This window comes from Felis catus, chromosome B4 (assembly GCF_018350175.1).
Source record: "Felis catus isolate Fca126 chromosome B4, F.catus_Fca126_mat1.0, whole genome shotgun sequence".
Lineage (NCBI taxonomy): Eukaryota > Metazoa > Chordata > Mammalia > Carnivora > Felidae > Felis > Felis catus.
This window is the reverse complement of record NC_058374.1, coordinates 30,235,960-30,248,559: the sequence shown is the minus strand read 5'-3', so window position 1 is coordinate 30,248,559 and position 12,600 is coordinate 30,235,960. Positions and strand designations below refer to the sequence as shown.

The 12,600-nt window shown below is 34.9% G+C and overlaps 1 protein-coding gene across 4 annotated transcripts in view; it reads left to right on the top strand.

Moving 5' to 3' along the window:
- Positions 1-12,185, top strand: part of ITGB1 (integrin subunit beta 1) — a 46,897-nt gene extending 34,712 nt beyond the window's left edge. For 2 of the 4 annotated variants that reach the window (XM_023256250.2, XM_023256251.2), the window contains exons 13-17: positions 146-368; positions 982-1,214; positions 3,589-3,755; positions 4,696-4,776; positions 10,975-12,185. In XM_023256250.2, coding sequence (XP_023112018.1) covers positions 146-368; positions 982-1,214; positions 3,589-3,755; positions 4,696-4,770 — 698 coding nt within the window. In that variant the 3' untranslated portion in view covers positions 4,771-4,776; positions 10,975-12,185. 4 annotated transcript variants of the gene reach the window in all.
- Positions 12,186-12,600: the final 415 nt, after the last annotated feature.

Below are 12,600 nucleotides of genomic sequence, written 5' to 3'. Positions count from 1 at the left end.
GAATAAGTAGAAAAGGACAGCATTGAGGGGTCTGTCCATCCTTAGCTACATTTTCTTCCACATTACTGCTGATTTTTACTATTAAGTCAGTGCTGCAATTTTATATTTTGACCATTGTTATGACAAACGATATTTTTAATCACAGGAAATGGCGTTTGCAAGTGTCGTGTATGTGAATGCAATCCCAACTACACCGGCAGCGCCTGTGACTGTTCTTTGGATACCACTTCATGCATGGCCACAAATGGACAGATCTGCAATGGCAGGGGCATCTGTGAGTGTGGCGCCTGTAAGTGTACAGATCCGAAGTTTCAAGGGCCAACTTGTGAGATGTGTCAGACCTGCCTTGGTGTCTGTGCTGAGCATAAGTAAGTATTTCCTAGTTGCTTGAAGTAGTTGATACTGTCTGTTGGCCTAACTAGGTTTTCTCTCTACAACCAGAACAGTACTGATAATAAGTTACAGTGTAAATATCTGACACTGTAGCCCACTCTAAATCTTAGAAATGCTTTCTCATTAGGGAGTGTTTGTCATATGATACTTAACGTGTGTCATATGAAATTAGTTGGTACCATTATTTTGGTCTGAATTTTCTGTATAATTGAATCCACATAGTAACCTTTGTTAAATTAGTGTTATAGCTGTTTAATTATTATCTTTTCACTAAACTAAGCAAAGTGAAGGTTTTTGCCTTCTGAAGAACTATTGTACCAACAACACGTTGTTTAAATTCTTTTGATTTTGTGTTTTATATTTATAATGTTTGATAGGGCTAGTTTTATTTTACTACTCTGTTTTCTTTTTCTTTTTGGATTTTAGTTTGAACTGTACTAAATCTATAATTTCACTTGGGAAACTGCATCTTTACATTTAGTTTTCCCTTCTAGAAGTGTCATGCCTCTCCATTTATTCACACAAAATAATCTTTAAGCAAATATTTAATTTTTAAATAAATTTTTAATATAATTTGTGTTTTAACAGAGAATGTGTTCAGTGCAGAGCCTTCAATAAAGGAGAAAAGAAAGACACATGCGCACAGGAATGTTCACATTTCAACATTACCAAGGTTGAAAATCGAGACAAATTACCACAGCCAGGCCAGGTCGATCCCCTGTCCCATTGTAAGGAGAAAGATGTTGATGATTGCTGGTTTTATTTCACGTATTCAGTGAATGGGAACAATGAGGCCATTGTTCATGTTGTAGAGACTCCAGGTAAAAATCTGATCATTTCAAAATTCTTTACATTTTCTTTTATGTCTTGTTTTTACTACTACTTAGGCCTCTTGGCAGTTTCCCGGACACCCAGAAACAGCCTCCAGCATTCAAGTTAGGGCATTTTTAGTCTCAAAGCTTAAAATAGTATTTAGTTGACTGTATAAGAAATAAGGAAAAGAGAAAACAAGTTTTGAGTTTTATGAGTGGAGAGTTTGAAAATTAAATGTGTGAATATACACAAAACACTTGGCATTCTGCCTGACAATTATTTAAACAGATACTAAGAGTTATATCATTATTGATAATATTTAAGTTTGAGCTTGATTTAGGCTTGGACATTAGGAAAAATAACTTGTTAAAGGATATTATAAGGCATGAATTTGCTCAGCTTCTCAGAAGGTGAAACATTTTTTAATTTGGTTTTTCTAGGCGCCTTTTTATATATTCTTTGAAATTTTCTACATTTGTGTACAGATTTTTTTTTTTTTAATTTTTTTTTTCAACGTTTATTTATTTTTGGGACAGAGAGAGACAGAGCATGAACAGGGGAGGGGCAGAGAGAGAGGGAGACACAGAATCGGAAACAGGCTCCAGGCTCTGAGCCATCAGCCCAGAGCCTGACGCGGGGCTCGAACTCACGGACCGCGAGATCGTGACCTGGCTGAAGTCGGACGCTTAACCGACTGCGCCACCCAGGCGCCCCTTGTGTACAGATTTTTGTGGGAATGTAAGTTTTCATTTCTTTTGGATATATAGTAGGAATGGATTTAGGGGGCATCTGGTAAGCATGTATTTAACTTTAAAGAAATAGCCAAAATGTTTTTTTGAAGTCTCTATTGTTTCAGATAACATGTTTGGCAAATATTGTTTCCTGGTTTATGCTTCCTTGTCTTTTCCCCTTTTTTAAAATTATTATTATTTTTAGTGTTTAGTTTTGAGACAGAGCATGGGCATGGGAGGGGCAGAGAGAGAGGGAGACACAGAATCTGAAGCAGGCTCTAGGCTCTGAGCTGTCAGCATAGAGCCCTATGTGGGGCTTGAACTCATGAACCCGCAAGATCATGACCTGAGCTGAGTTGGATGCTTAACCAACATCTTTTCACTTTTTTAAGTGTTTTTTAAAGTATACATCTTTTAAGTGTATTTAGGTATTTTGCAAGAGAGAATGCAAATGGGAAAGGGGCAGAGAGGGAGAGAGAGAGAGAGCACGCAGCCCAATGCAGGGCTCAAATTCGTGAGAGCATGACCTGAGCTGAAATCAAGAGTTGGACGCTTAACTGACTGAGCCACCCAGGCGCTCCTTAACAGTGTTTTCTTAAAGAGTATCGAAGCTTTAATTTTGATGAACTAGAATTTACCAGGTTTTTCTTTTATGGATATTGCTTTTACTTTTATTATATCTAGAATTTCTTGCCTAACTCAGCTTCATAAAGCTCTTTCTCCTGTATTCCAGAGGTTTTTTAGTTTCTGGTTTTCCACTTAGGTTCATAGCCCATTTTGAGTTATTCTTAGAATGTGGAATAAGGTTCAGTTTTTTGCATATGGATGTCCTGGAGTTCTAGCACCATTTGTGGAAAAGACTGACCTTTCTCTACCTTTGCTGAAAATCAGGTGATCTTATGTTATTTCTAATTCCAATACTTTCTAAAATTATTTCTTTTTATTCTGTTCCATTACTCTGTGCATCTGTCCTTTATAGCCAATATACCACACTGTCTCAATTACTGTCACTTTACAGCTAGTCTTGAAATCTGATAATGTAAAATGTCCAACTTTGATCTTTTCCAAAGTGTTTTTGAAACACTTGCCTAGTCCTCTGCCTTCCTTATACATTTTGAATTAACTTGCTGATATCTACAGAAATCTTGCCAGCATTTTGATTGGTAATGCATTGAATTTAAATAGATCAAATTGGAGGAAAATTGACATCTTAATAATATTGAGCCTTCCAACCCATGAACATGGAATACCTCTCCATTTTTTCAGGTTTTCATTGGTTTCTTTCATCAGTGTTTAGTAGTTTTTAGCATGTGAATCTTGCACATATTTTGTTAGATTTATGCATAAGTATTTAATGATTTTTGATGCTATTGTAGAAGGTACTATTTTCTAAATTTCAGTTTCCAATATGTAAAAATAAACTTGTGTAATATATAGAAATACATATGATTTTTGTTTATTGGTTATATATTCTGTCTTGTTAGTTCCAGTCTCTTTTTTATACTTTTGGATAGTATGCATTTACTTATCTTGGGTTTTTATTCCTATATGTTTTGCTAAGAGACTAACCAGGACTTTGTAGTTTGGGCCCTACTTTGCTTATATCAATCCCTTGTGTGCTCATTCTTTCCTTTCAACTTTAACTTCACAGAGTGCCCCACTGGTCCAGACATCATTCCAATTGTAGCTGGCGTGGTTGCTGGAATTGTTCTTATTGGCCTTGCATTACTGCTTATTTGGAAGCTTTTAATGATAATTCATGACAGAAGGGAATTTGCCAAATTTGAAAAGGAAAAGATGAATGCCAAATGGGACACGGTAAGTTGAAAAACATGTAAAAAGCAAGATGGTTCACAGAGTAAATGTAACAGTTCTAAGACTCATCTGTTAACTCTAAAGTTATTAAAGTCCTCTTTAAATATTTTATTTCCCCAAAAGTTCACTATCCAGAGAACATGCATTTAGCAAAAAACAGAAGACATCTTAAATATGTCCCATTAAAATAAAACATGAGAAAGTATCCGTTGGATACTGTGGTCGGTGTTTTTATTTCCTTAATTTTGATCTTGAATCTGCTCTTCTGCCTTTTCTTCTAATGTAAAATACAATTCTAAATATTGTCCGTATAGCAAGATACTCAGTGGAAAACATCTCTCTCTCTCTCTTTTTTTGTTTTTTTGTTTTTTTGTTTTATTCAACAAAGAACCTTAAGTCAAAAGGAGCCATACTCAAAAGGCTACATATTGTATGACACCATTTATATGACATTCTGGAAAAGGCAAAACTATAGGGGCAGAAATTGTGGTTTCCAGTCGCTGGAGTCGGGGGAGGAGAGCATTGAGGGATCTTCTTGGGATGATCTTGATTGTGGGCATGTTTATACAACTCTCTACTTAAAAAGGGTATTTTTAATTCTCTGCAAATTATAACTCAATAAAATTTGCTTTGTAAAAATTTTTAAAAGCTGAAAGTGAAATGTAATAGCATTTAATGTGCTTTGAAATACAAAGTCCAAGGGTAGACTAGCCAAATGTTGGCCTTCATGTATTATCTTTTGATGCAACAAGGCAGTCTTCGCTATTTTTAAATTGTAAATGAATTTAGTCGTTTGCATTTTAGTACAGTTGGCTTGGGTTTTTTTTTAAAAACATGATATTCAGAAGTGCAAAAATAGTAAAAATTCTCTTACAGTGTTTAAACACTATACATGTCAGTTTTTTCCTGAAGAAATCATTAGAAACTATTTCTTTTACTTTAGCAAGAAAATCCGATTTACAAGAGTCCTATTAATAATTTCAAGAATCCAAACTATGGACGTAAAGCTGGTCTCTAAGTTGCCGTTCGTATTTTCTTTCATTTTCTGTGTTTGCATGTGAACTTTTATCCCTTTTACCTGCACTGTGTGTCCTTTATCACAACTGCTGTTTTTTTTAAGTCTGGCTTTATTTATATGGCCATACCATGGCTTTTGTGTGTGTATGCGTGTGTTAATTTAGAGTGTTTAGAAGGGCTTTAAAACAGGCTTTATGGTAAAGAAGCAGCAGCTGGTTTGTAGTAAAAAAGAGGATGTGCTTTGTGGTCAGACAGACCTAGGGTCAGATCCCAGCTCTTCAACAGCACTGACTCACTTCCCTGTTTAGACCTTTTAGTTGTTCATATTTTTAATTAATTTTTTTAACATTTACTCATTTTTGAGAGACAGAGAGAGAGCTCAAGCAGGGGAGGGACAGAGAGAGAGAGGGAGACACAGAATTTTGAAGCAGACTCCAGGCTCTGAGCTGTCAGTACAGAGCCTGACGTGGAGGTCAAACTCACAAACCACAAGATCATGACCTGAGCCGAAGTCGGAAACTTAACTGACTGAGCCAGCCAGGCGCCCCTAGTTTTTCATATCTTTAATAGGGTGTTATTAATAATATCTGTGGTGTGGGTCTGGGTGTTTTGGCTGATGAACTACAGTATATGATATCAGCCTGTCAGTTTTAATTTTCACTACAGTCCTGTGTTTTAAATGGTATTATCTTTATATACAAATTACTGTATGCAGATTTTAGGGTGAAATAGGGAAAAGTGAAATCTAAATTGCAAAATAGAAAAATAAATGTAACCTGGTGAAACATTTATATATTATACAACTCCAGTATCATTGTTACCGCTTCTAGAACTATTTTGAGATTCTTTAGTTCTTGATTTAAGTTGAAATTCCATTAAAAACAGAAGACTTAGGTGCCTGGGTAGCTCATTTAGTTAAGCGTCCGATTCTTGATTTCAGCTCGGGTCATGATCTCATGGTTGGTGTGTTTGAGCCCCACAGTGGGCTTCCCCATTAACAGTGCAGAGTCCCTCCCCCACTTGTGCTCTCTTTCACTCTCTCTCTCTCTCTCTCTCTCTCTCTCAAATAAATTTAAAAAATAAAAAAAACCTAGAATATCTTTTACATTTATTTTTTTTTCTGGTTATTGAATGATTCTGATATTCAAATCTAACATTGAACTTTTAAAAAAAGATAACAGACTTTAAAGAGAAAGTCCTATTTACAGTTTTCAATAAAAACTTCGTTGAAAATTTCAGAGCTGTAATGAGGCTTGCCGATCACTCTTCACTAAGCTAGGATAAGCTATTTGTTGAATGTTTATTTTACCTGAATGACAAATTTATTGTCTTTTACTAGTGGACGGGATTCTACCTTATATCTGAATTTTCATGAAATGCTTTTAGCATATTTTAATATAATCATGTAAGTCCCTAAAGCTGATTGAAAAGGTTAAGATAAGAACACATTTTCCTGGCTGGTGATCTAGAATTCCTCTTTCCTTTCCCCACAACTTTTATTTTTATTTCACATATTAGAAAACTGAGGCACAGAAGGAGTAGGTAACTTGACTAGGGAGTGGAAGAGCTCAGATGTAGACTCAGGCAGTTTCGACTCCAGAGTCTGTTTTCTTACCCACTGCAGTATGCTGGAAGCAATCACATGTCTTCAGGGGACTGTTAGTGGTTAAGAAGAGGTAGCTCATTCTCTATAGAGAATTAAGGCTTTTTGACATTTGTAGTAACTTAGAGTAGTATTACCGCATTGGACAAACATTGTAACAGAGTTACCGCTTCATGACCTAGAAACCAACACTACTGTTTTCCTCATTTAGTGGGAGTGTACTTAAAATATAGGAATGTTTAATATTTTTAAGAGGTAGGAAGGCCCAATAATAGAAACCATTACTTGTCAGATTTTCCTTTTATTTCTGAGCAGGTTAAGACTTTGGCAATGGCAAAATTAAATTTGATGGCAGAAGATTACAGTTACACTCATATATGGGCAGGCTGTTATGGTTTTGAATTAGTCTGAGACTTGATGCATCTTTCATTTTCTCACCTCACCTAATCCTTACCAGAGTAGTTTATTTATTTAATTAATTTTTTAATTTACATCCAAGTTAATTAGCGTATAGTACAATAATAACTTCAGGAGTAGATTCCAGTGATTCATCCCCTATAACACTGAGTGCTCATACCATCAAGCATCTTCCTTACTGCCCCTTACCCATTTAGCATATCCTCCCACCCACAGCCTCTCCAGCAACCCTCAATTTGTTCTCTGTATTTAAGAGTCTCTTATGTTTTGTCCCCCTCCTTGTTTTTATATTATTTTTGCCTCCCTTCCCTTATGTTCATCTGTTTTGTATCTTAAATTCCACATGAGTGAAGTCATATATTTGTCTTTCTCTAATTTCACTTAGCATAATACCTTCTAGTTCCATCCACGTAGTTGCACACAGCCACATTTTATTCTTTTTGATTGCCAAGTAATACTGCATTGTATATATATACCACATCTTCTTTATCCATTCTTCTGTTGATGGACATTACCACAGTATTTTTAGAAAGAAACTGACTTGCTAGGGCCTGCCTTCCTTCGTGCCTTCATGCCTTCCTGCCTTTCTACCTACCTTCCTTCCCTCCTTCCCTCCTCCTCCTCCTCCTCCTCCTCCTTTCTTTTTCTTTCTTTCTTTCTTTCTTTCTTTCTTTCTTTCTTTCTTTCTTTCTTTCTTTCTTTCTTTCTTTTCTTTTTCTTTTCTTTTCTTCTTTCTTTCTTTCTTTCTTTCTTTCTTTCTTTCTTTCTTTCTTTCTTTTCTTCATCAGAAACAAACATTGGCAGTTCCATACGGTTACTTCTCAAATGAGATGAATTTCTATGTATTCTATTGAAAGGTGAAATTTACACCTTTACTATACATTTAATTGTACTTTGAAGGAAATGATCAATAATTAACAGTGAAACTTAATGTTTATATCATTAAATTAATTTCTAGTTGAATGTTACTTCCTCAGCCAAAATAAAAGTCTTTTGGATAACTCGAGAAGCATGAGTTTGGTTAAAATTTTATTATTCATTAGTGAAATCCAGGCAAATTAATAGCTACAGATTAGTCTGAGATGTTTTCTCACAAAAATTAAAGTGGAAATAAATAATAGACATTAATGAATGAGCATCAAGAAATGAAAAAACAAATTACGGCTCATAAAACACTTTTCTGACATGAGACCAGGATTTGCCAGTCAGTAAGTTATGTCATTAACATATTTTGGGTAATGAGCAGGCACTGTAATTATTTTACTGCATAAGACTATCATGTAGGTACATTTAAAAAATCAAATTATCAACTTTATAATTTTAAGGTAGATTTAAAAATTGTCTAATTTCCCTGCTGTTATGCACACTTAAATGTGGATTTCTAATCTAACAGTTGTGTGTTGTATATCTAAAATGTTATATTATAGAGATGATTCTGTAGCCACCATTGTCCGTGATTCCAGAGTAAGCACAAAGATGATGTTTTACTGAATACAGAGGACTTCATTTCTGAATATAACCCTGTTCTCTTGATTTAAATATGCTTTGATTTTTTTCCTAGAGATAGGGGTGGGGTTGCACTGTGTACAATGGAAACTAATCTGATTTATTTTAGTTTACCTCCATTTAAAATGATGCCTGGCACAGATAGTTTAACTTTACCTCTAACCTTGCATGTTAAAATTTTGCTTGGATGTAATAATGAATATAAATGTTTGTGTATATGAAATGGCAAACTTCTCCCAAGGTAAGTTTCTGCCTTACATACTTTGGAATCATCAATAATTTGGGTATTTTTTTCTTCTTTTGTTTTTTGTTTTGTTTTGTTTTCTGGGGGTAGGGGTGTTGTGTGTATGTGTTTACTTCCCTTATAATTCTTAAGTATTAAATATATATCTAATGTATTGTCTTAAACTTAAATGGTAATTTGTTTTCTCAGTATATTTGAAAGAATGCAAGTTCTAGCCTCTTATGCTGACGAGGAAGATGGAAATAAAGAGTGTAACTTATTTGTGCTGTATAACTTGTTAAGAATGTAGTTGCTAGGATGCAGTTTCCTGTTTCTTATGAAATGTCTCCTGTAATGTCTATATATTTGCTTCAGTTGGACTAGAGATCAGAAATTGATATGGTTTTTTTTTTTTCTCCTATATGTATGTCTCTGAGGGATCCTGAGTTCCTCCATGGTTCTGAAATGACTGGTTCTAAAATGACAGAGTTGTATACTATGGGATGGGGTTGGGGTAGGGCTAGGACATATTGTCATGTCTTAATTGGAATCCAGACTAACTGCTGAGCTGAAATCGTAATAGTTTACTTGGTGTGTTTCAGGACCACTCCGCCCTTTTCATGCTCAGCTTTTTCTCAGTGATTTCCCATCTACAGCATAAAATTCAGTCTTTTTAGCATGGCATACAGGACCTTTTATGATTTGGCTCTTTCTTCTGTCTTATGTCCCCCTCCCTTGCTCACACCTCAAAACATACACTCACACATGCACCCTTAAAACTTCAAAACTGTGTGTGTGTGTGTGTGTGTGTGTGTGTGTGTGTGTGTGTGTGTATAAATGTTTATTTTTGAGAGAGAAAGAGAGCGTGAGTGGAGGGTGGGTGGTGGTGGAGGCTGAGGGAGAGGGAGACACAGAATCCAAAGCAGGCTCCAGGCTCTGAGCTGTCAGCACAGAGTCCGACACAGGGCTTGAACCCACGATGAGTGAGATCATGACCTGAGCTGAAGTCAGACACTTAACTGACTGAGCCACCCAAGTGCCCCTATATATATTTCTACATAAATATGCCATTCTTTTCCCTAGAGCTTAACTTTGCACATGACCTTTGACTTTGCATGTGTTTCTACTCATCTTTTAATATTTTATCTATAGTCAATTTCTCTATGAAAATACCCCTGATCTTCTCAAAGTGAATTCCTTTTTTTATACTGTTCCCATACTGTGTACATAATTCTATTTTGTGCTCTATCAGAGTGCCTTAACTTATTTGCATGTCTGTCATCCACCAAACTGTACCCTCCTAGAGGGCAGAAATTGTGGCAATACAAGCCATATCCAAATATAACCTGCAGTGAAGTAAGTGTAAATAAAATTTAAAAGTAAAAATTACTGTTTACATGCTTCCTATAAATATTTTTTAAAATCACCACAAATTTCTCTATAGTGCAATATAAAACCAAACAGCATTTCAAAATCTTAATTTTTGTCTAAAAATGTAGTATTTTAAGTTTTAATTTAACATTTACTGATTTGTGCTCACTGTAAATTTCCTCTGATATAGATTATTTGGCTGTATTTCTTACTTGGCTTTCAAGCCTACTTTCAGTTCATAAGGATAGGAGAAATAAAATGTTATAGTAGGTATTTAAATGTATCACTTAGCATAAGATTTTTTTTTTTTTTAAGAAATAGGTAGTGTGCAATTGTATGTTATTTTCCTGCTTAAAACATCAATCTCAGGCTATTTTTGGATCTTGAAAGAATTCTTGGGTTTGTGGCTTGGAGTCATTTGCTGGGCTTGATTTCAGTACTCTTTACTAAAATTTAGTATTGCAATAAAAATGAAACACTTCATCAATATGATACTAAAAAATAATGGAGAATGGTAATTATCTTTGTTAACATTCTAAGTAAATTTGGCAACGCAGTGCCTTGTGGGGGCACAGTACCCTCAGTGACAGTATGACAACCTTTATCCCACAACTCTCCATGTCAATAACTTCTGTGGTGGAAGAGCCTCTGGAGAACACTTCCCTCACAGAGTTGACAACCAGGGATCCCTAGTAATTATCAAGAACCTTCTTCACCACAATAAAGGGTTAAGAATCAGACAGTTAATGACAAAAGAGTTACTACTTCTTTAAGGGCATTCAAAACTAGTTTAAAGGAGAGAAGCCATAACAGCATATTCTCTGCTGTGGAGGACATTCTGAAATCAGTCCCTGTGTAGGAAGGACTCAGAAATGAAATAATGCCAAATTTACAGGGTCACCTTTCGATTTGTAGAGAGCAAAGATTTCATGTTTCATTTTTGTGTAACTTTTTATTGTCCTTTTAAAAAGTGGAGTGTGATATGAACGACTTCTGAAAATGACCATAACTTTCAACATTGTCTTATAAAATAATATTGCATGATTTTAGTAGAGTGATAATTTTTCTTTCTTTTTTTTTTTTAGGGTGAAAATCCTATTTATAAGAGTGCCGTGACAACTGTTGTCAATCCGAAATATGAGGGAAAATGAGCACTACCCATGCAAATTTCACAGCACTGAATGCAAAGTCGTAGTTTTCATAGTCACAGTAAGGTAGAGCTAGGGCAGTATCACCATGGTTTTTCTCATGTGCAGGTTTTGAAAATGTACAATATGTATAATTTAAATTTTTTTTTATTATTTTGAAAATAATGTAATAATGCCAGGGACTGACAAAAAACTTGAGACAGGATGGCTATCCTTGTCAGCTAAGGTCACATTGTGCCTTTTCGACCTTTTCTTCCTGGACTATCGAAATCAGGCTCTTACTGGATGAAATGATATTTCTAGAGCGATTGAAAGAGAGTAAAGTAATGAGTATGATGAGAGTTTCTATTAATCAAGTATTAAAATTGATTTTTAGCTTTACAGACATGTCAGGTTTTAGTTATACAGAATCCAAAGTAAATATCCTACTTAACTAGAATTGTTTTAAATTTGTTATTTTGCTATTTGCCTATTAGATGAGACTGATGACACGTGAGTATGTTGGGAATTCCTGATGTAAAATACTTTTGGAATATTTGATCTACAGAGGCCATTGGAAAAAGTCACAATTAGGAAGGGAAAACATAGCTTTAAAACCTGTGTGCCATTTTAAGAGTTACTTAATCTTGGTAACTCTTACGCCTTCTCTTTAGAAAAATCAAGCCTTGGATAAAAGTATCGGGAAATTTTCTGCAGAAAAGTCCTTAATTTAGCATTATTTACATAAAGGCCTTACTTTACATAATTGCCGAATTGAGGACCTTTGGGTGAATTTATTCATTTTATTTTGTTTAAAGCCTGGTGCTTTTTTATCACCTCTTCTAATCATTTAATGTATTTGTTTGCAATTTGGGGTAAGCCTTTTTTTTTTTTTTAACCAATACTTTTTTTTTTGATGTTCCAGCTGTAAATTTGCCTTTTTAATGAACATGTGAAGTTGTCCTGTGACTTTCGCAACAGCTATCACTTACGCACGTCTTACTTTCAGCGCTGTAACAGACCACTGTATAGTTCCTTCTCACCATTTGCCCATGTTGTTTCATGCGATTCACGTTCTTGTGTTAAGTGCCTTTTAATTTTAACAGTTCACTTTTTACATGCTGTTTACTGAAGTTATTTATTAAATAAAAATGCCTAAAATATTTAAATTGGATGTTTTTGCTCTGTATTGATACATTTTATCAATTTCTGTGCGTGAAATTTTTATAGCTTAGGCTGACAATATTTCTGGCTAATGGATATTTCACTTAAGAAACTAAAATCTATTTCTTAAAAAAAAAGATGTGCCACGGGCATAAGGAAAGTGGTATGGTTAAATAGATTTGTCAGACTATCTTTGGGCTCTTTAGATAATATTGTATAGATCCTCATCCCTCCCTCCTCCATGCCACTCTGTCCCTACAGTGGCAGATAGCTTTCATCCCTACATCAAGCAGAATAATTCTGAATGTTTTAGAACTGGTGACTAGAAGCTTGAAATTACGTCATTTTATTTAAGATTTGACAGGATTGTTATCTTTTTTTTTTTTTTTGTAAATTTTTTTAATGTTTATTTTTGAGAGA